Source organism: Colias croceus, chromosome 2, assembly GCF_905220415.1.
Source record: "Colias croceus chromosome 2, ilColCroc2.1".
NCBI lineage: Eukaryota > Metazoa > Arthropoda > Insecta > Lepidoptera > Pieridae > Colias > Colias croceus.
In genome coordinates, this window is record NC_059538.1 from 2750318 (window position 1) to 2775030 (window position 24713).

Consider the following 24713-nt stretch of genomic DNA (forward strand, 5'->3'; position numbering starts at 1 on the left):
GCTATGAGAAGATTTACACAACTAGAAAAGAAATTCGAAAGAGATGAGAAGTTGAAAATAGAATATACAAAGGTTATACATGAATACAAGGCAATGGGTCACATGAAACAAGTAAAGAATGTCAATGTCAATGCTATTTATCTGCCGCATCATGCAGTAATACGTGATGACAAAGAAACGACGAAGGTACGAGTCGTTTTTGATGCATCGGCTAAAGGTTCTAATGGCTATTCATTAAATGATTGTATGATGATTGGACCTGTGTTACAGCCAGACCTCAGAAGTTTAATTATAGCGTGGCGAATGCATAAGATATGTGTTGTGGGGGACATCGTTAAGATGTATAGAATGATCAACATGACTGCTAAACATACACCTTTACAACGTATCTTATGGCGAGATAATCCTCATGATCAAATTGAAGAATATGACCTAACAACTGTAACCTTTGGTACAGCTGCAGCTCCTTATTTGGCTGTGCGAACTTTAATACAATTAGCAGATGATGAGGTGCATAATTATACGGACACTGCTGTTATTAAAAGGGCTTTCTATATGGATGACCTCATGACAGGAAATGAAAATATTGAGAAGACAAGGAACATGTGTAAAGAAATAACAGAAATATTAGCTAAAGGAGGGTTTCAAATGCAGAAATGGTCTAGTAATTCAGAAGAAGTATTGAACTATTTACAAATAAATGATATTGATACAAGGGACAAGATAAATATAAAGTTAGATGATGTAATAAGAATTCTCGGATTAACATGGGATAGAAAGGATGATGCATTCAAAGTATCAGTCAACTTACCAGAAATGAAGCTTCCTGTAACAAAGAGGACAATTCTATCTGATGTGGCTCGACTTTTTGATCCTTTTGGGTGGCTTTCGCCTGTAATTGTTACTGCGAAGATTTTAATACAAAGATTATGGTTATGTAGCCTAGGATGGGACGATCAACTAACTCCGGATTTACGCGAAGAGTGGATAAGATACAGAGAACAACTTACACATTTGCAAAACCTCAAGATACCACGTTGGTTAAAAACTACACTTGATAATGACAAAGTTGAATTGCACGGTTTTGCAGATGCATCTGCTCAAGCTTACGCTGCTGTAACATATCTGAGAGTTTTTCATGATGACAAAATACATGTAACTATACTTGCATCACGAACCAAGGTTGCACCATTGAAGCAAATATCAGTACCAAGATTGGAACTTTGCGCTGCAGCCCTACTAGCGGAGCTGATTGAAGATCTTGTGGAGGTGCTAAAGATACCTAAAAATAGAATATTCGCCTGGACGGATTCAATGGTTGTACTTTCATGGTTACAATGTCAACCGATTCACTTGAAGACTTTTGTTGCAAATCGGGTTGGAGGTATAACACGAGTCTTGGATAATGAATGTTGGAGACACGTCAAATCTGCAGAGAATCCTGCAGATATTGCAACCAGAGGCATTGACGCATGTGATCTAGTAGATTCTGAGATTTGGTGGATGGGACCGGTTTGGTTACAACAAACAAACCTTCAACTTGAGAGATGTGATGTTCCAAAAATAGATTTAGAAATGAAGAAGCTAAAATGTAATGTTATTATAGAAGAAAAGCCAATTTGGGAGAGATTTTCCACTATGTCAAGAATGAAACGGGTACTCGCATATTGTAGAAGATTTGGTAAGAAACGGACAACACAAACACATCATTATTTAACATCACATGAAATGGAATACATATTAGAAGAATGCATAAGATATTATCAAAACTTGGTTTATGAAAAGGATATAGAAGCGCTAAAGAAAGAAGGAAGAGTGAAGAAAAGAAGTACACTTATAACACTAGCTCCATTCATAGACGAAAGAGGAATTTTGAGAGTAGGGGGCCGGTTGCAGAATGCATCACTGTCAGATACAACTAAACATCCTATTATAATACCGAGTCATCAACACATTACAAGGTTGTTAGTTAACGAAGCACATACAAAAACGCTCCATGGTGGCATACAACTAATGTTAACTTACATTAGAACAAAATATTGGGTGATTGGAGTGAAGTCGGCAGTAAAGCAATGTATTCGTAATTGTAAGATATGCATTATAGACAAGGCTAAAGTGAAGAGCCAGTTCATGGGTCAGCTACCAGCAATGCGAGTCAATCGATTTGTTATTAAAGAGGATAATATGCCTCCCGCTAGATGGCTAATGGGACGAGTGAAGGATCTACATCCCGGGGCAGACAACCATGTCCGTGTGGTGACAGTACAGTGCCAGGGTAATCATGAGTTTAAACGGCCATTATACAAATTGATAGCGTTGCCTAAAGATTTTTAGTTTATTTGGTTTACATTTATACACAATTGTTATTTAGAATTTTACAGTCCACTAATATGTTATTTACAGTTGTTGTATAAAATTTATTTGAATGTTATTAGATGAGTTCATGTTGATTTTACTACTGTATAAAAAACTATTGTTTTTTGGCCGCCGGTATGTTCGGGAGAATTTTACATTATTTGAATTTTTGTTGTGTATTGACTTTACATAATGATCTAAGTGTATTGATAGATGCGATGCGATGAATGTAAATCCAGTATGAAATAAACAGTCAAAGTGAATACACGTATTTTACTTCAATATCCCTCTGCTGAGCTAATTTGAACCTTAACACAATAAACACATACTATATTAATTTTAATATTTTAATATATATCCATCCATACTAATATTATAAATGCGAAAGTAACTATGTCTGTCTGTCTGTTACTCAATCATGCCTTAACTACTGAACCAATTTGCATGAAATTTGGTATAGAGATATATTGATACCCGAGAAAGGACATAGGATAGGTTTTATCCCGGAAATCCCACGGGAACGGGAACTATGCGGGTTTTTCTTTGACAGCGCGGGCGATGCCGCGGGCGGAAGTCTAGTTTGTTTATAAAATTAAATTGTAAGTGTATGTTTTGATACTTGAAGAATAAAGTTGTTATTTGTAAGCTCTATATAATTAATATTAATAGAACTTACAAATAAAAAAGCAGTCATAGAAGAAAGTTGAAGTTAGAGCTCTCATTAGTCTGCACAATAAAATGCTGTTTCTCTACCTTCGATAAAAGGGTTGATAATTTATTTAAATAGAAATGGTAGAGTGTGAGCAAATAACCGAGGCTTTCGTGGGTTATCGAGGGTTTAATTCACGGAAGGTAGCAATAAAAAGGCAAAGCCAGGTCACAGAAGATTGATCACCTATTTGTCAGTACAAAAAAAATCGATCAATGAAACACACGTGTAAAGCCAAGCTCTTGCCACGGATTTTTATTAAACAAGCATACTTTCACTGCCTCATTTTATAGCTGCAAATTGGCGGCAAAAGTGAGGCATAGCGAGCCATACCATAAAATGTGCTGAATTTATTAGGAAAATTAACGTGAAAATTGTTCAGCCACGTGTAAAATATGAACTGGCCCAATCTCAGTGATTGACCCTCAATAATTCGAGTTTAAAAATTTTCGGCACATGCTTCATAGCGGCCATTTTGTAATGGAATACACGAACACGTGGAAATAATTGGCAGTTATTTCTTGTACGTTATGTTGAAAATTTGTTGAACAAATAGGTAAGTATATTTGTACGGGCTAGCCGTACATCCTGACTCAGCGCTTTACACGATCCTATTTCATTACGGTGACAAGAACATCGTCACCCAGTTAGTGTGCACTCGCGGTTCCTGTAAAGCGTTCGGGGTGTACGCGCTATATCAACTATCAATTAATATCATCAACTATCAAATATCAAATTATATCATATTATCATCATTAGTTTATATTAATCAACAATAAAGTAGTGATCAAAAGCTATAACTGCTATAACTGGTTTTACATCATCCTATCAAACTATCAATCATCATATCAACTCATGAGCCGGGATATCATATCAACTCAGCAGCCCATACAATATTTTTACATTTAACAGTTTATTTTTCTGTCAATCATTCTTTGATATTGTGTAAGTATCTTACTTATATCTCTTAAACAACTGGACTAATATATTTTATACGACCTCTGTTCTCAGATAGTTCGTATTATATAAAGTTCTAAAAAATTTTACAATCTTTACCTACTTTTTCAAACTTTGTACGCTTAAATCTTTAAAACAACGCAACGGATTTTGATGCGGTTTTTTTAATAGATAGAGTCATTCAAGAGGAAGTTTTTCGTGTGTAATTTATTAGGTTTTAGACAAAACGGGCGAGGCCGCGGGCGGTAAGCTAGTAATTTATAATAGATATCACACCCCATATATTAATACAAAATAAACAAAGAATTTCCACCTCAACCATTTTCCGAATCTTCAAAATTAATTAATTGAATTTTATCTTGAACGTCATCAAAATATTAATAATAATTTTATGCTAATAGCCTGTACAAACATTAATTAATATTTCATAATCATGAATGATCACGATTTCATTGAAATCTTCCGCTCCATAAGTTCAAATTTAACTTTGACAATTAATTTGTGCCAAAATAGACGGGATACGACATTTTTGTTAAAATATCGGCAGTCATTTCAGAAGTACACAAATAATTCAAATTAACAATATTATCTTTTACAACTTCTCTTATAAAATGATGCCGCACATCTATATGTTTCGTACGAGCATGATACATAGGATTCTTACACAATTTTTGTGCTGATTGGTTATCATTAAAAATCGTAACAGAACAATGCCTACCTAACAATTCATACAACAGAGTTCTTATGAATAACGCTTCTTTACAAGAATCTGATAGAGCCATATATTCTGCTTCTGTGCTAGAAAGAGCGACTGTTCGCTGTTTTCTACTTTCCCACGATACAGAACAGTTCCCAATTTGAAACACAAACCCAGTGTACGACCTACGATCGACCTCACACGAAGCCCAGTCAGCATCAATATACCCATTGATGTCTAGACCACTTCTACTAAAAACAAGTTTGTAGTTTACAGTACCCTTTAAATACCGTAGTACGCGTTTCGCGGCCTTCCAATGACGCTGATCATAACAATCATTATACTGGCTCAGCATGCTTACCGCGTGCGCGATGTCTGGCCTGGAGCTAACTGAAATATAATTTAAACAACTAATTAAATTTCTATATTCCAAATTCTCCTCCTTTTTATCAGCCTTTATAAGTTTCAATCCCGATTCCATTGGAGTTTGAGCTGGCTTACAGTCAGTCATATGAAAACGGTCTAAGACATTCTTTATGTAACTAGACTGATCAAGATAGATATTATCTTGGTTTCTTGTGATGCGCATACCAAGTATATGGCTGGCTGGCCCTAAATCCTTCATTTCGAATTCTTGCATGAGTTTCTTCTTTATTTCAACTTTAATTTGTGAATTTCTGGTTGAAAATAATAATATATCGTCCACATACAACCCAATGATGACTAATTCTTCACCATTTGATTTAAAATACACGCAGGGCTCTGAGGACAGTCTTCTGAAACAAAGTTTTGTAACCAACACATGGTTTATCTTTTCATACCAAGACTTCGAAGCTTGCTTTAGGCCATAAATTGCTTTATGCAATTTATATACTTTATGCTCACTAACCTTTACTTTATAACCTTCCGGTTGTTCCATGAAAACTTTTTCTTGCAAATCTCCATTTAGAAAAGCAGTTCTTACATCCAAATGATCGATATCCATCTGCTTTTCAGCTGCTAAAGCCAATAATATGCGAATAGTGGAATATCGAACCACTGGAGAAAAAGTTTCCTCGTAATCAATTCTATAGCGCTGTGTAAAACCTTTAGCTACCAATCTGGCTTTATACTGCTTTAGATTTCCATCAAGATCTTTCTTTTTCTTAAAAACCCACTTGCACTTAATCGGTTTTTGATCTTTAGGTGGATCAGTTAATGTCCAACATTTATTTTTAATAAATGATTGATACTCATCAGCCATTGCTTTCTTCCAGTGAACAGCTTCAGCCCCTCCTAGAGCTTCTTGAACTGTCTCTGGTTCATCTCCAATGCAGGTCAGCATTGCAGTACACGCACTGTCATATTCCGATGTATCCATCGCATCTTCAAGTGTCGATTCACCTGGAATGTAAGTGACATCGGAAGGATCAACAGAACTACTGCTGTCAGAGTCATCTAACTCAAAAATACACTGTCTTCTGGGATTAGTTACAATCTCATTTTCTTCCCCTTTTTCTGGTGATAGTGAATTTTCAGACTGTGCCACTTCAACATGAGAATCATTTGAGTTTAAATTCTCATTCTGTAAATTATTTATCATCATGAAAAAATCACCATTTTCACATTTTTCAGTGTTTTTTGTATAGAATTTGTTTTCAAAGAAAGCAACATCCCTTGATTTAATAATTTTGCTGAGATTCTCTGGATCAATCAATCTATAACCCTTACTATTTTCACAATATCCTACAAAAATGTAAGGTTTACATTTTGAATCTAATTTCTTACGATTCTGTGTCAAGGCATAAACCACACAACCAAATATACGTAAATGGCTAAGATTCACCTTCTCATTAGTCCATTTTTCCTCTGGCGTGCTACCGTAGACTGCTTTTGTAGGGGACCGGTTCTTCAAATAAACAGCGGTATTGACCGCTTCTGCCCAGAACTGCCCATCTAAGCCTGCGTCTCGTAACATGCTACGAGCCTTCTCGACGATTGTCCTGTTGGCCCGCTCAGCAACACCGTTCTGCTGAGGCGAGTGCGGTATGGTAGTCTGGTGAATGATGCCGTTATCCTTCAAATATTCCTGGAATATAGAATTGACATATTCGCCTCCATTATCCGTCCTCAACAATTTTATTTTTCTATTGGTTTGGTTCTCCACCATTGCCTTGAAATGTTTGAAGTTATCGAAAACTTCACTCTTATTTTTCAGAAAATAAATCCATGTTTTCCTACTACAATCATCAATAAACGTGAGGAAGTAACTAGCACCACCGAAAGATTTCACTGGCATAGGCCCGCATAAATCACTGTGTACAACACCTAACAGTTCATTTGACCTACTTTGTGCCTTCTTAGGAAAAGGTAATTTGCTAAGCTTCCCCTTAACACAAGCTTCACATTGACTGAACTGTGATTTATCATAAGTAATACCACTAGCCATACCTTTCATTAACAAATGCATACTCCTCATATTGAGATGTCCTAGTCTCCTGTGCCATGTCTCCTGCGTAACAGAGTTAGCAGCCGCCTGGAAACTCAGCTCAGTTTCTTTCTTACAGCTCTCAGATGCTTTCTTCTGCACTAAATCTTGAGCTTCTGTATTTACCTTGGTAGTTGCAGATTCTACACTATTCCCTGAAAACATAGAACAGCCACCACATCCTACCACACACAGATCACGCTCTCTAACAGATTCTGCAGTTTCTATAGGTCTACCAGAATCTGATGGCATATTTATATTTATGAAATAAAAGATTTTCATGTGGCAACTTATTTGACAACTATCAAATTGGTTGTCAAATTATTTGTCTTTTTTGCAGTTGATGAATAATTTATAGGATTTTGTCTAAAAAATCTTCGAAAATGTCGAAAAAGCCGCTACGATCACAAGCAAGAGGTGTTGTTTATAATGTGTATAGAAAAACATTCGATGAAGAAGGGTCAAACACATCACAATTTTCAATTTTGAAGATTTTATTGGTAAATTTGACTTACCCGTTTTGATACTTTAAATTAAAAAATATTATATGTAGGTAACTATAATATTGTTTGTTGATTAGAATATAATTTTATGAAAACTTATTACAGGAGTTTCCAATACGGCTATTCGTCAAGTCCAAGCTGTCCAAGTCAATTTTATAATGTGTGTATCTGTTAATACTTACGAAAATAAACATAGTTTTATTTTATTTTATAAAAAATTATAAGCAGTTTTGATCTATGTTATCATTATATCAATATTTTCACATGGCATACTGGTAATGAATATACAAATATAGGTATGTGTAAATAATAATATGTATTACCTGTATAAAAGTAATATGTACAATTGTATATTAGGTATACATGTAAGTATGTACCTACATAATATAGTGGATATCTCATTATTAAGTACAGTATTGTCCACTTATGTAATGTGACTAATGATATTGAGGACAAAATAAAAAATAAGCAGTATCAAGATCATTCAGTCCATTTTCCCTAGGGTTGCACACTCAAAATTTTGATTTCCCTAATTGCCATCAGATTCTGGTATACCTATAATTGATAAACACCATTTTTATGTACAGCTGTAGCTGCTAGCTTTTTACCATAGAATATATTACAACATTTTTCATTAAAAATAATTCTAAAACCCTTCCTAGTTAACGCACTGACTGACAACAAGTTTGTAGCTAAGTTCGGTACATGATAAACTTCACTGATTGTTTTGACGCCTAATTTTGGTAAAACTGTACATTATAGGGCGTGGAATTTGGAGGTGGTGGGGGGTGGAGGGAGGGGGGGTGGGTACTAGGAACTTCCCCTATTAAGGGGGGGGACCGGAAATTAATAGTTTTCGAGATATTTACAAATGTAGTTTTTGAGGTTATGTTGGATTGTTAACACTGTTTAGTTGGCAAGGATGCAAATTAACATCCAATTTATAACTAAAGCACTGTTTGGGTTTTAATTTCGGTTCGGGTCTGTTCGGTCGGTCGGTTTAATGTCGGTTCTAGCACTTTTTGAGAAGCTACGCTCGCTACGCTCAGTCAATTAAAAAAAGCTAACCTAACCTAACCTTGTATGTTTAGGGTTCGGAGTGTTTATTTATTCAGCCCTCCCCCCCCTACCCCCAGATTTTTAATGTTTCGGTTATATACATATTATATCTATCATAACAGTAGGGTAAAAAAAAACTTGTTTTAAGTAATAATTTATTAATTCATTTATATACATACAAAATAGCTTTAATTAACTCTTCAAAGGTGTCTTTATGACTTAGTTTTATCTTTCTTCTAAAATAGTATTCAATCAACCAGTCGTTGAAATCCATTTTATTGTGTTCTTTTCGAAATTGCTTTTTTAAATCTCGCCAATGACTCTCTATACGTTGAGTGTGTGTCCCATCTGGTGCCACAAACTTATTAATAGGATCACTGTGGTTCACACGTTTGTGAATGAAACCATGTTCAGAAAGGCTTGAATATGCTTTCCAATAATCTGTGTGTATTATTGAACCTTCCCGAACATGTTTTTTTATGAGTGGCACCAATATATCAGCCGATCGCTCATTATCGGGACATACCTCTAGTCTTAAATCATCTTGACCATCCTCTATCATTCCTATGACCCAATGTCCTTCTATATTTCGGCCTCTATTATACTTACGTTTGCCAAACTTAGATTCGTCTATTTGGACTACTTTGTTTGGTCCACCGATTTTCTCAAGACCCGTTTGGTGCTCTAATTCATAAATAACGATCGTCTCTCGGCAGTAATTAAACCAATCAGCTATTGTTTTTGCTGAGAGCACCGGGTCATTATCGGTGGCCAGTTGAATTTGGGTCTGTTCGTAAGTTAATCCAAGACTATACGCATACATAATTTGCAGCACAAGAGAGATATTTAGGCGCACATTTTCGAAAAAAGTCCCTTGCGCACGGGCAACAGGTTTGGACCTGCAGTTACTCTTACGGCAGCGAAACCTTCCGAATTGCCCATTAGCTTCCAGACACATAGGAGTTTTGTGAAAATGGCATTTTTTATTCTTGGGAATCATTCCTCGCTCCTCAACAAACTGTAAACATTGTTCTTGAGTCCCAAGTTTACTGTGTATTTTTTTCCAGTTCCACATTGATCTGAAGCAATTAATATTAAATTATTACATTAAAATAATAGTTTTTAATTCTAGTAATATTGCATTAGCTCTTTGATTTGAAATATGACAGATTTAATGTAATAGATATTATGAATTTCATTATTTTAGATGTCTAATCGATAAAGGGTCGTCACTTTTCATAGTAAACTGCTTTTCTTTTTAGTTTCTTAACCTACGTAGTTTTTTTTTTTTTTTGTTTGAGTGAGAATCGCCCTAAAGTCGCTTCTGGCACTCGCCGGCCGCTGCCGCGGCACGCTCGCTTCGCTCGCTCGGCTCGTGCGGCAGTTCAGGAGTTACCTAACACGCTCGTCGCTTCGCTCCTCGCTACCTATTTCATAACTAAAACTAAAAGTTTAATAGTTTTTAAAAACTGAAGCAAGTGAGCTATAAAAATAACATTAAATGTATCATTTATACTCTATGATAAGCTCTATGACTAATTAATAACTTTTAAGCTATACCTTATTTCATCAGCGTAAAGATGAACACGTCTGCCAGAGGAACCTGTCTGTTGTCGCTGTTCGTTGACATCGTCAACATCGTCAGGCGAAGATGTATCTCGGATAGGCCTAGGCGTAGCAGAAGCTAACCCACTAGGTCCAGGCATAGCGATAGCTAGCCCGCTAGGTCCAGGACGCGATGAAACTGGGAGCACAAGTGGCTCGTAAGAGTCCAACACTTGCACTCGCGGAGTTGTAGCCAACAGCGGCTCACTAGAGTCCAAAACTGATGCACTACTCGAAAGCAATGAAAAGGAGGCCGTGACAAGCGGCTCACTTGAGTCCAACACTTGCACTCTCAACTTTTCAGGCGAAGAAGCGGAACTGGAACATTGAGACTCCGAGGACACCATGGTAGCTACGTTGTTTTAGGGCTTAACAGGAGTACGCACGAAACGATCTCGACTGAAAAGCGGCAAACGAACGGTAACTGAAAATGGCGCCATTTTTTTTTTTTTTTTCACGGTACAAAGCGTACAATTAATTTGTTAAATTATAAATTGCGAATATTAATAATTTTATTTAATTTAATCTATTTTACAATAACTATACTTAATAATAATTATTTTTAATGTTGTTGTTAAAAAATATACAAATTTCATAAATAAAATTTTAATTATATTATTTTTCTGTTAGATAGAAATGTTTTGCCTGAAATGAAACGCGTTTGACAATCGCTGTATGTCAATTTGACACTGTCATAACAGTAAGTTCGCGTTTCAAAGCTAAAATGGAGTAAAATTTTCCGATTTTCAAAAATTCGTGACTCAAAAACTAAAAGTTTTCGTAGTGTGAAATTTCAGATTTAGGTTCCATAGGATAATAGCTAACCACAAAAAAATTTACGACTCTCAACTCCACGCCCTATAATGTACAGTTTAGCCCTAATTTTAAATTTACTTTTACATCACCACGACCAGCAGTAAATAATTTTTCACCGTTAGCCACCTTGACTTCAGACACATAACCAGGAACAAAGTTATTTAGTATATTCTTGTCATGACACATATGACTACTCGCACCAGAGTCTATTAACCATATATCATTCTGCACACAAGCTGATAATGCTGTCAATAGTAACTGGTTTGTTGAGCTCTCCGCCTTAACTGGTTTCACAGATTTACAGTCCCTCGAGAAGTGACCAAGCTTCTTGCACTTAAAGCATTTGATTTTCTTACGTGCCGCCACCAAAGCTGTTGAACTCGTGTCACCTTTTTCATCACGTCGTTGCTTCTCCTGCATGAGCTTCGTTTTGACCACTTCACTCGACAACTTGATATTAGAATTTTCAAGTGCCATTATGAGTGGATCAAAGTCTTGCGACAAGCCACTCAGTAAGAGAACTGCAACGAAATCATCTTCCAGAGGTGAACCAATATCGTTCAGCTGTTGACTTAGGTCGCTAATCTTCGCAACGTAAGCTTCCATGCTTTCACATTCGCATAATTTTGTTGCAAACAAAAGACGAAGCAAACTCAGTCTCCTTGACAACCCCTTGTCTTCGTACGCCTTTTGCAAATTAATCCATGCATCCCGCGCCGTCTCTGCGTTCCTTACATGCGTAAAAACCGAGGGCTTTACTGACAAACAGATCTTAGCAAGAGCTTTCTGAGATCTCTTCATATGAGCCGCATCTTTGACATCTTCAGTTTTATCTTCCGAAACGACGCGACGTCCCATAAGTCCTCGTGAATGAGTAGCATTTTCAGTTGGAACTTCCAATTACTGTAGTTTTCTATGCCGCTCAACTTCTCCACAGGAGTTAAAGTCGAAACCGATGTCGATGTCGCCATTTTTACATGTATGGACGGGCGTTTTAGTTTATTTATAAAATTACTTTTATTCTGCCAAAACTCAAAAATAATTATATACAGAGCAAAGATAACGTCCTGGGCCCATAACCTGATGGGTTTTGGGCAGGAAAAAGCAAAGATTGTTAAATAAACTTAAGATTCTTTATTAGACGATGCGCGTAGTACGAAGGGTAAAGACGGAAGAGAGAAATTATAAGATGACACATAGGTATTTGACATACACATTTGTTTATACAAACTCTTTTCACCAACAGTTATGTGGTGTTATGCAATCATCTATACATATAATAAATCTGTAGAAGGGTCAATTCTGTACATTGAAAATATTGAAAAAATAAATAGCAGGGGGTGTTACTGGATCGATATTCGATACCAAGCCCAAATATGTGATTAAAAAAATTTTTGTCTGTCTGTCTGTCTGTATGTTCAGGCATCACGTGAAAACTAACGGTTCGATTTCGATGAAACTTGGTATAAGTATACCTTATTATCCTGGGCATAAAATAGGATACTTTTTATCCCGGAAAAATACGTAGAAAAAAAATAAATCTTAATTTTTCTTAATTTTTCCGCGCGGACGGAGTCGCGGGCGGAAGCTAGTTATCACTAATTACAATATGCAATTATAAATAGAGAGGATATACGAAGAAGAAATAGATTTGTTTTTGACGTGAAACCTCTTTAGGCGTGTTGATAGTAAAATTTCAAGGTCGCGTCATGACAATACTGTCACATCATGGAGTAAGGCGACGATTTTGGCATCTTTGAATCTTGCCAAAATAGTTTCACTTTTTACACGTGTGCTCGGCAACACGCTCTTTTTTATATTTAAAGACAAAGTCAAATCCCGTGTAGGGGACTTAACTGGGAAGTGCGGGGCATGGGTAGATGTATATGTTACAGTCAAAACCCTGAACCAGTCAATATCCTTATTGACGGGTTATTAAGGTTATTGACAAAGGGCGTCAGTTAATATCCTTATTGACTGGTTTTATCTGCTAAAATCAGACTCAGATTAAAGAGCAGACATTCAGTCAATATAGGATGGAATAGATTTTAGCACTTAAATCTTTCTGTAATGGGCAAGTAAAACTCGCTATTGTTTTTTTATATAAGAGATATATGAGACATTTTTTTGTTTGTCTCCGGGGGAATAACAATAGGTACCTAGGTACGGAAGAAATCGACCACTCAAAGTCACAATACTCTATCTATCACACACGATTCTCTGAATATACTTTGCAAATAATCGATTGTCTTTAAAAACACGCGATCAAAGGTCAAACTCATCAACTATTGGAGTACTTTCTCCATTGTTACAAAGATTACAATCATGCGGTTCATTGAACTTTCATATGATTTTCAGTAAAAAGTTATTTTAAAATATTACTCAATTCGTAACACATTTTGAAGCAAAAACTCTCATCAAGCATTTTATTGTTTTAGTCGTTAGGGTAATCCTCTCCAACCACCTTAATTACAAGCCAGATGCTAACGACTTTTACTCGATTGTTTAAAACATTAATAAAATATAATAAGTAAAAAAAACGACGTGTGGCACTCGGGGACTGACGCGGTAAAGCTATTGCATGCTATGCCTTCAAGCCACACCTCCGCCCATCGGAGTGGGGAGCGTGAGGGTTTTCGTTACGGAATTTCTCGATTCGGTCCCCGCGCTCAAGGCCCGCGATAGAAGCTATGCAATAGCTTAAAAAAAAGACACTGTAATAAGATAAAATCATGAAATTATTGTATTGTTACCGATTCTTGCTAAGTGTACAAAGTTTGAATTAAATCTGTACTTTTAAAGTGGGTCAAAATCGAGTCTTAAAGAGTCGGTTACATACAAACATACAGGTAGCTAATATAAAAGCTTGATAATAAAGTCTACGCTAACCGGTAAGGATCTTTCATTTCATAATATTTCATTTATTGGATTTTAAAATAGTGTAGTTGTTGTCGAGTTAAATTGTTATTTACAAACAAGAGACCAAAACTGTACTTTTTAAAATATTAATTACTAGCGGTCCGTCCCGGCTTCGCCGTGGTACATATTTTGCAATAAAATAGTAGCCTATATTCTATCTCAGGGTCTAAACGTTGTCTGTGCCAAATTTCATCAAAATCAGTCCAGTAGTTTATGCGTGAAAACCATACATACCTACATACATAATTACAAACCTTTCCTCTTTATAATATTATATATTAAGTATAGAAGAAAATACCCAAAATACTAATACATACATAATTGTAGTTTTTATTTTATTTTATAAAAGTTAAAACTTTACTTCTCGCCTCAACTAAATTTCATTAAATTCAAATTAAATTCAAATTCAAATTGAAATTAATTCATGTATAATTATTACCTATTTCTGTGAGTTTCGAAACAAACAAATGTTGTTTAGGGTTCAAAAATATTACCTCCCTTATTAGAGGAGGCGGGAAAAATTAGTCAAGGGATTTATATCTCATTATTTTTGTATTTAATGAAAGGGCAAGGGAGAGTGAATTACAAGATCGAAATTAAAATTGGGATATCACAAATTGTTTCATTATTTCGAGGTTTACATCTCGTTCCTTTTGAGCATCAATTACATTTTAATTAGTGTTGTAATAAGTTGCTTTTATTGAATTATATGAACATGAATATTATCTATGTCGTATAATAAATTGGAAAGATTGGATTATTTTTTGACATCAGGCAGTTTAAATAAAATATTATATAGTTGCACTACTTCCTTCTTTTTTTCATTTCATAGATTTAACTACCTAAAATAGGTCAAATTTAATTTTTTGTAGGCATGTAAGTAATCAGTATTTTGTCTCCACTGGGATCAAACCTAAGGCCTTTCGGTTGTTAAACACGCGATAAGATATCAATACCTTAATGCATACAATATTATATTATATGAAAATATAAATACAAAAACAAAGAAACAAAAATATCCTGTAGCTTGGGTGTTAGTAAAAAATAATTTTGAGTTTGTGAGAATATGCTTCTAAAAATATTTAATTACATAATTTACTATAATAATGTAACATTATCTAATGATATACAGCGGGTTTAAAATAAATAAAAATATTTTTTAAACCCGAAGAAATTGCATATGCACGAAGATATTTTTAATTTTCTTAGTATCAATTTTTTGTTTTTATTGGGTGATTAATTAATATGAATAAAATGAAAGGCAAGCTTAAAAGTAAATTAAAAATTTCTATGTCAGAAGCTTTCGGATTACGTTGTGTGGAATATCCAGGGTTATTTATTTATTTAATTTATATATAGAGTGGTCGTATGTATCTCTGTGGTCTTCCTACTTTTCTTACTTATTTGTATCTTTTTTTTACAGCACTATTGGCCACCATCACAATCGTCGCGTCCGTCCAAGTAGAGGATCCTTGCAAGCTGAAATCCCGCGTCACCGCTGATGATAAGTACTGTGACAAATACTGGGAGTGTGAGAACGGTCAAGCGGTGCAGTATGATTGTCCAAACGGTCTGGTCTTCGCGGGCAAGCACAGAGGAGTGACGGAAGGCTGTGACTACCCGTGGAGGTCTAATTACTGCGAGTACCCTAAAGTACAGATAAGTGAGTATGCTTCAATATATACTAGTTTTGTTTAGTGTTTAGTTTTGTTTGTTCAGTAAAATACAGATGAGTAATGCTTTTTAAACTGCTTAAAAAAGGATGTTCTCAATTCGACTCTATTTTTTGGCTTTGTTAACTCAGAGCTTTGACTGGGTTTGCCGATTTTGATAATTCTTTATTTTATTTGAAAGTTTTAAATTTTTAGTTTAAAGATGGATTATTTAAGGAAATGGTTTTTTCTAATATACAGGGTGTTTGATTAAAATATGTTTTACTTTGACTTGTGATACAAACGGACCACTGAATAAGAATGCCCGTGGTTATCAATGACGCTGGACGTTTCAGTAGAGGTCGTAAAAAGGGAAAAATAGTAATTATTGTTACTATTTATTGTTTCCTGCTGAATTTATTAAGTTTGTTCATTGACTTACGCTTAATATTTTTACCATTTTTATTTCAAAGCGAAGTTATATTTATTTATATAATATTCACGTTTTCAAAGTAGTGGTATCATAATTCGTAGAATATAATATAACTAATAATATTTAACTTTACCTAGAAATTGTGGTTCATTGAATCCACACGTAAATTTGTTGGAAATGTGGTTATCGACCGCAGTATTATTTTACATATCTGTCTATGACATATACCTATAATTTTGGCGTATATGACCGTAGTATTTGACTCGTTAAGAACTCGTTTCATTTAGTATTGATCCCGAAATTCGTAGAAAAAAACGACGTGTGGCACTCGGGAACTGCCGCGGTAAAGCTATTGCATGCTATCTATGCTTTCAAGCCACACCTCCGCCCGTCGGAGTGGGGAGCGTGAGGTTTTTTCGTTACGGAATTTCTCGATTCGGTCCCCGCGCTCAACGCCCGCGATAGAAGCTCTGCAATAGCTTAATATTTCTATTTAAATTAGGATTACAAAGTTAGCTTATTTAGAAATCCGCCTAGCGCAACTGAAGTCTCAAAAAGTCGTTATGCTATAGAAGTACCTGTGCCAAAAATAGTAGAGAGCGAAATAGACCATAGTAACTCGCCTAGATTATAACAAATAATAATTACCATAAACTATTCGGTTTATTCACAGACTATACAACTTGTTCTAATAATATTACGTCATACCGATATCTAGTTAATTAATTGTTATCTCAATTGGGAGGCTATTGATGGATAGCTATCAATAATTATCCAAAGATCTCAACTATCTCGATCGTCTCCTTGAAGTAATTAATAATTAAGCGTAGAACTGAGGGGTTCTGAGTTTGATTCCCAGTTGGAAATACAAAAAATAGTGTATCTTCCCCATATGTTACCAGAGAAAACTAAACATCCCCTGTCGATCTAAAGCATTGAAATGTTATCTACATTATAATAATGGAGAGCATGTGATGGGGACGATATTTATAAGCCTTTAATTTAATCTTATTCATTGTCAGTATATGTACACAAAAGCTATCTTAAATTCAAAGTCATAAGTCATAGTCATTGTATACCCAAGTTGGTAAGGCTTGTAACCTTTAAATCTATACATCTATACATATATAATAAATCTGTAGAAGGGTCAATTCTGTACATTGAAAATATTGAAAAAATAAATAGCAGAGGTGGGTCGATACCAAAACCAAATATGTGATTAAATAAATTTTTGTCTGTCTGTATGACGTGAAGGCATCACGTGAAAACTAACGGTTCGATTTCGATGAAACTTGGTATAATTATACCTTATTATACTGGGCGTAAAATAGGATACTTTTTATCCCGAAATAATATGTAGAATTTTTCTTAATTCTTCCGCGCGGACGGAGTCGCGGGCGGAAGCTAGCAAATACTATTTTTACACCAATTCGAAATGTACAGTCGGTAAACTATTGAATTATATAACAGCTTTAAACCCTTGGTCATAAGTAACATTTCTCCTAGCTAGCATAATGTCTTTGCATTTTTTATGTTCAACCAAATAAATGGGTAGGACATAAGTATCATGATCATCATCACCTTAACACTAGTAACACTGGTGGTGTAGTTACTTATCCTGTAATGGTCCTTCCAAATGCTAAGTTCTCAATCTCTTGCAGATCCACCTCTCGGCACTGAGCACTGTGACTGGTTATACGGCATCTTCGGGCACGAGACCTCCTGCACCAGATACTGGACCTGCTGGAACGGTACAGCAACAGAACAGCTCTGCATTGGCGGTCTGCTATATAACGAGAACGCTCATTCCTGCGACTGGCCAGAGAATGTAGACGGCTGTCAGAAACATCGTAAGTATTTGGATCTGTTTGTGGAAATATACTGTAAAGCGATACGTATAAGGTTGATATTGGTTTGTTGCAAGACTGGGAGATAGGGTTCTCACGTAACTGTGTATCCTAATGGTGGAGGTGAAACAATAATACACCTATAATATGCAGTAATTAAATTGATAGATTTATATATTGAACATGGAAATATATGTATACTGGTAACAAGCTGGTATAGTTATACGAAGCAGTGCTAAAAATTGGAATATATATTTTGCACAAAGGCTGAATGTGTGAATATTTTTGCAAAGGATAGAGGCTTCTCAAATACATGAAGACTTTGAAAATATTGGTAAGAGAATCTCAATGAAGATTACTTTTGATGTTTACAAAGCAATGCTTGATAAACAACTTAGAGGAAAGTTGATCATAGTTCTTTAAGCAAGAAGTTGTAATTCTCTGCAGTTATTTACCGCAACTCTCCTAAAAGTTTGTTATACTGTACTTATATAATAAGTTATAATGATTAATGAGTTGAAAGAAACCACAAAAGTTGGAAATAGCAGTCGCAGCTAATTAACTCTGTAAATGAGAAATTAAATGGGGAATAGTTAACCGAAAGTTGTTGGTTTATTTAAAAACATGATGTGAAACATACTGGTAGAGGTATGTTTCTCAGTTACTGTTTATAACACAAGTACGATACGGCTCTACCAATTTTCATGATATCCAAGTTCCTTTATAGTTCAGGATACATCGCCCATTTTTGCAAGTGACTACTATCAAGCTAATTTTCCGTTTGTAGCTTTATTTTGATGAGACGCCCAATAATTTCGTGTACGAAAGTCTCGATTGTGGTAGCTAACAGAGATAACAAGGATAAAAAATTTTGATTTGATGGTTCTCAAATATTTATTACTAACTGAATTTTTTTTTTGTTCAATCTCAAGATAATTACCTAAATTATTCGAAAAAATATTTGTCCTACAAAATCTATGGTTTGTTCAAAGAGTCCCCCTTTCCAAAGTGTATCGATAACGAGGTCATCATAAATGATTACTAACAAGCTGATTTTTTTGTTTTCACTTAGTTAATGTTTATATAATTCAACAGACATATTGTCCTACAAATTGCGTAATAAATATTTGAGAACCATCAAATCAAAAAATTTTATCCTTGTTATCTCTGTTAGCTACCACAATCGAGAGTTTCGTACACGAAATTATTCGGTGTCTCATCAAAATAAAGCTACAAACGGAAAATCAGCTTGATAGTTATAGTCACTTGCAAAAATGGGCGATGTATCCTGAACTATTAGTATTTTTTTACCTGTACGACTCACAAATTTAACAATATAAATAAATTTAAACAACCTGACGACACAATTTTTTTATGTTTACAGAAAATAAAAAAAAGCTGTGCAAAGGTGTGACGGGTCACCTTGTAAAAAAATAAAACTACCTATCATAAAGGTATCACTACTATAAATAAACTTAGGTACCTTCTTTATAATATAATACTTATTTAAATAAATAACAATCAAACACAAAAATACCCATTGTCTCAGAATTATAATAATAAATAATAATCTTTATTTATTTCTTCCTTTTACAATACATATTATACATACAGGCAACATATACAAGGTGTAGAAAGCTGGTGCCTGTGGTAGGTGTAAAACCTGTAATACAGGTCACCAGGTCTCCACCACTCGGATGAACAGAACATTATAATTAAGCCAAAGAAAGAAACTATGTAGCTTAAAAATTAAATTACTTTAGTTACATTAGCAAAAAAATATAAAAAAAAAAAAAATAATACAAAAAAAAAAATAATAATAATAATAAAATTAAACATGCAAAAGTCTACCCGGATGAAGTGTGAGTGATTGTGACGAGTGAGTGAGTGTGTAGTGTGAGTAAGTGTGAGTGAGTTTGAATGCGTGTGGTAAACATCTGAAATCTTAATTTGAACGAATTAGATAAATGAGTCTAAAAAGGTCTCAGTCTCAGCGTATGAAAGTCCCTGTAGCCAGTTATCAAGTAAAATTTTCAGTTTGTGATAGTTTAAAGAATGTACAGATAGAATATTTTGGAGTTTATTATAAATGTAAGGGCCAAGAAATAAAAAGAATCTGTGACTGAAAGAAGTATTTAGTCTAATTGTCGGAGCTAATAAATAATTGCGACGCTCAGTAAGGGGATTGTAAGGAGTAGAACTGTGTTGTTTTAACGCGATTTTAAGAATAAATAATTGGCGAACTGTTAGTACTTGAGATAGTTTGTATAATTCTGCTGTTGGATATAACCGAGGCTTATGAAAGCAAACCTTTAAAGCTGCCCTTTGGGCACGTTCAAGCTGAATTAGATAAGATTTATATGTACCACCCCAAGATTCAATTCCATACAATATAACAGACTGGCACAGCGCTATATATACCATTTTCATAATTGAAATGTCAGCTGATGAGCGTAGTTGCTTAAAAATGTACATAAGTTTTCGTATCCTATTACCAACAGTTTCTATATGCTCCTTAAAAGCTAGCGAAGAGTCAACAATGATGCCGAGATATTTGATAGATGATACTCTTTCGATAACAGCTGGACTCGATGGATTCATGATAGAAGGAACTAAAATTTGGAGGTGATTAATATCAGATTTGTCATTGCGTATTGCAAAATTTACTAATTTTGTCTTTTTGACATTTAAGGTCAGCACATTTTTATCTAACCAATGTAAAACAGAATTGAAGCCTTGCTGTGCAAGATTATAAGTTTCGAGCCAGGTTTTAGACGAGAAAGCCAATGCCGTATCATCTGCATAAGAGAATATAGCACCATTTTGCAATTTAATATCACACAAATCGTTCACATAAATTAAAAATAGACTCGGGCCGAGGATGCTGCCTTGTGGCACGCCATAAGAAATAGGGTGCTCGGAGCTTGTAAGAGATCCAATTTTAACACATTGAGTTCTGTTAGTGAGATACGACTCAAACAGCGATAATTGAAGATCTCTTATTCCAAGGGCCTCCAATTTCGTCAGTAAGATTGGGATCGAAACTGTGTCGAAAGCTTTAGCAAGATCCAAAAACAAAACCATACATTTATTATTTTTGTCCATTTGTGAAACAAGGTGATTAACTAAGTTGTGAACGGCGTCTGTGGAAGACCGATTTTTACGAAAACCATATTGATTAGGCGAAAGAAGTTTGCGACATTCTAAATAATTTACGAGTCTATTGTTTATAATCTTTTCTAAAATTTTGGACATAGCTGGAAGAATGGAAATAGGTCTATAATTTTCGACACAGTTCCGGTCCCCAGACTTGAAAATCGGAAGCACAAGGGCTTTTTTGAAAGCGTTAGGGAAAGTACCGGTAGTAAGGCATAGATTGAAAATATGGGTAAGTGGGGCAAGAAGAACCTTAACATGTTTTTTTAAAAAAAGCAGACGAGATACCATCCCATCCAGGGCAGGAGTCACTCTTGATACAATTTATGATATTCTGGACTTCATTGTCATCCGTCGCTAAGAGAACAAAAGATTCAGAGTGGTGAGCAGGAGCAACGTAGCTATGTTGAGAAGACGGGATTGCTTCCGCTAAGTTTTTTCCAACATTGGCAAAATAATTATTAATGGCGCAGATAGAGGTATATTCATTTTTAGATATTAGATTGTGAGCTGTAAGTTGCGGTTTATTAGAATCAATAACAGATTTAATGACCTTCCACAATTGTTTACAGTTTTTGCCTGCCTTAGCAAATTCAAGTTTCTCATAATCTATCTTAGCTTTACGTAATAACGCGTTACAAAAGTTGCGATATCTCTTATAGGTCAGCTTTAATAAATCATCATTTGGGGATTTTTTATGTTTTTTGAAAAGATTATCTCTATGACGCATGCATCTCAATAATCCTGGAGTTACCCACGGTTTGAGAGGCCTACGTCTACGGGGTAATGAAAGGACAATAGAGCAGGATAAAATAACAGAGGTGATAATTTCTATAAATACGTCTGCTGCCTGATTGGCATCTAAGGTAGAAAGAACAGGGTGAAAGTCAATTGAGTTTAGAGCAGAAGTTATTTTATCTTCATTTATTTTGGTGCAAAGAGAGTCATTCGCTACTTTCCGTTTTTTTTGTGATAAGCATAATACAATAGCAAAGTGGTCGGTAACCGTTGATTCCAAAACAAAGATCTTTGCCGGAGAACGGGTCTTAATGTTGGCATGGTCGAGGCACGTTAGTCCGTGAGTAGGAAAAGAGTGGCCCGGAATAAGACCGTGGTGCCCAAGAATTTCGAGGTAAGACGATGTGTGATTGGATGTATTATTAGGCCTAATATCAATGTTAATATCACCAATCAACACAATATTCCGATAAGATTTTAGGTCAGATAAAACTTTATCCAACGAGACTAGAAAATTTGAGGGATCTAGAAAAGCATAGGGTCTGTATAAAGCTAATATAACTAAATCACAGCCAATATATATAAGCAAACAGTTTGCTTCGTCAATATGAAATTCAACGATTTTTACATCTTTTATTGTGTTTTTATAATTTGTGATAATATTGTAAGGTTAAGATGATTATTATCAGAAGACAGTAAGTGGGAGCAATCCTCAGGGGAGCAAGATATAGCTTCACAAAAGGAGGTGTCGTCCAAATTATTTATGTAGTCATTAATCGCCGCGAATTTGAAATAAAAATATACACAATGTATCTACAACAAAAACCTCAAGCCAAGACGCAATAATTTTAATCAAAATAAATAATGTAAATCGATATACAATATAAGTTTTAGTTAGCGGTGTATTATAAATGGTTTTAATTTTACGATCCTTAAAAAATAATACTATATACGTTACATAAGTGTCAAACACAGTAAAAAAGCAGATGAGCATTAGGCCGGAATAAAAATTTGTCACCAGAAAACAATAATTAATCCTTAGTGAGTTTATGACGGAAATTTGATAAAATGCAATTTGTGTGTCAAATAAATAATTTGGACATAAAATTAAGTTATTCGAGTAAGATGAATAAATACTCACAAACAGGTCCAATAACTTAGATCGATAGATTTTTAACATAAACTGTTTTAAGTTATAAGTATAGTTTAAGTCATTTTCTGGTACCAAAAATCTAGTGAGACGACATTTATCTTTATGTAACTGAGCTTTGAATAAAAAATGATAAATGAGGTTATAACTTGACTTACCAGAAATATCATGATTTATAAAATTAAATCTCAAGGCCCCGTAACCGTCGAACACACATGATGAAGATGACTGAATTTTAATTTCCACCAAACACAAAGCAATTGAAAAATCTATAATTATTGTATTTAGTATCAAATAAAAATCCATAATTAACTTCGTTGATTTTTTGCCAAACATATTATACCACAGTATTAGTGAAGAGACCGAAATCTGTTTTAGATGTTTAACAAACTGCAATTCAAATAAATGATTTAATAAGACTTTAGTGTAATATATATGTAATGTCACCACAAAACTATTGAAGGCTATAAAGGCTACAAATAATATTATAATGCACTCAAACTGTAATGTTAAACGCTTGTTTTGAATGATGAAGAAATTTATAATTTTACGATTTGTGTAGTTAAACATGGTAACTGTATCTTCTGTAATTGCAATAGGGTACGGAATGTAATAAGTACCTATGTGAGTTAGTGCGGGTAGACGTAAAATACTTTTACAATGTTGAAAGATTGTGGTAAGGATTTGGATACACTGAGAAAAGTACATTAAAAATATATCAAAGACTTTAAAATACATTATTGGAAAACTAAACACTACAAATGTAAATTGGCACAAGTGATATAGTCAGGTTGACTTTAACTTTAACAAATCAGAGTCCGTTTTAATTTCATAGCGAGGGTTACCTTCAGATTTACGCACAAAAATTCTTCCCTTATTAGTCCAACAGAATTTGAAACCTAATTCTTTACTTTTGTTACGCGCTACAGCAAATAGCCTTCTGTCTTTGTCTGTTAAACTCTCAGATACAAATATTGGTGAGCTTGGACCAGGTAGTCCTATAGACGAGGAGGTTAATTTTTGTGAGTTATCTTTGTTATACTGTTTCACTGCACTTAGAATGTTATTTCTAGTTAACACGGATGTAAAGTCTGCAATAATTGTTGAATTACCAGATTTTCCCTTAATTCGAAAGATATCCTTTATGTCATATTTTTGTAATTCGATATTTAATGCATTACTCATTCTTTGAACAATATCAAATAAATCTTGTTGTGTCTCAGACTTTATTTGTTGTGCTTGAGGTAAGTTACGAAACTCCAAAACTGTGAACTTCGCCTTTTTTGCATATCATCAATTCTATTATCTAAAGTAGAAATGTGTAGCAATTGTTCACGCCTTTCTTTATCCATACAACTTACAAGAGAGTTTTTCTTTGATATCTTCATACTGTTGTGACAAAAAATTGATAGACTTTTCTAATTCTATATTTTGGTTTTGTATTCCAGTTAACTGTTGTTTCAACTCAGCAATTTCAGTTCTCATAGCTTGGAATGTCGTATCTTGATCCTTTTTCCAAGTAGTAAGCATAGCAAGTAGTTCTTCTTTCAAAGATTTCTCCTCGGAGGAGTGAACATCGGTACGAAGCCTCTTTTGCCTTCAATTCCCTAAATTCTTTCCACGCACGCCGCATAGAATATTAAACAACAT

General features: G+C 34.7%; 1 protein-coding gene and 1 long non-coding RNA gene across 2 annotated transcripts in view; one reads left to right on the plus strand and one right to left on the minus strand.

Moving 5' to 3' along the window:
• The window catches only part of LOC123705476 (protein obstructor-E-like), a 58727-nt gene that overhangs the window by 29610 nt on the left and 4404 nt on the right, over positions 1–24713 (plus strand). The window contains exons 3-4 of the mRNA XM_045654263.1: positions 15511–15750; positions 17834–18022. Of these exons, the coding sequence (XP_045510219.1) occupies positions 15511–15750; positions 17834–18022 (429 nt within the window). The remainder of the gene's footprint in view (positions 1–15510; positions 15751–17833; positions 18023–24713) is intronic.
• On the minus strand, positions 11160–24259 carry LOC123705485. Its single transcript, XR_006753310.1, has 3 exons — positions 24245–24259; positions 13362–13365; positions 11160–11230 (listed from the first exon to the last, which is right to left on the minus strand). It is a non-coding gene; the product is annotated as an uncharacterized LOC123705485 (long non-coding RNA).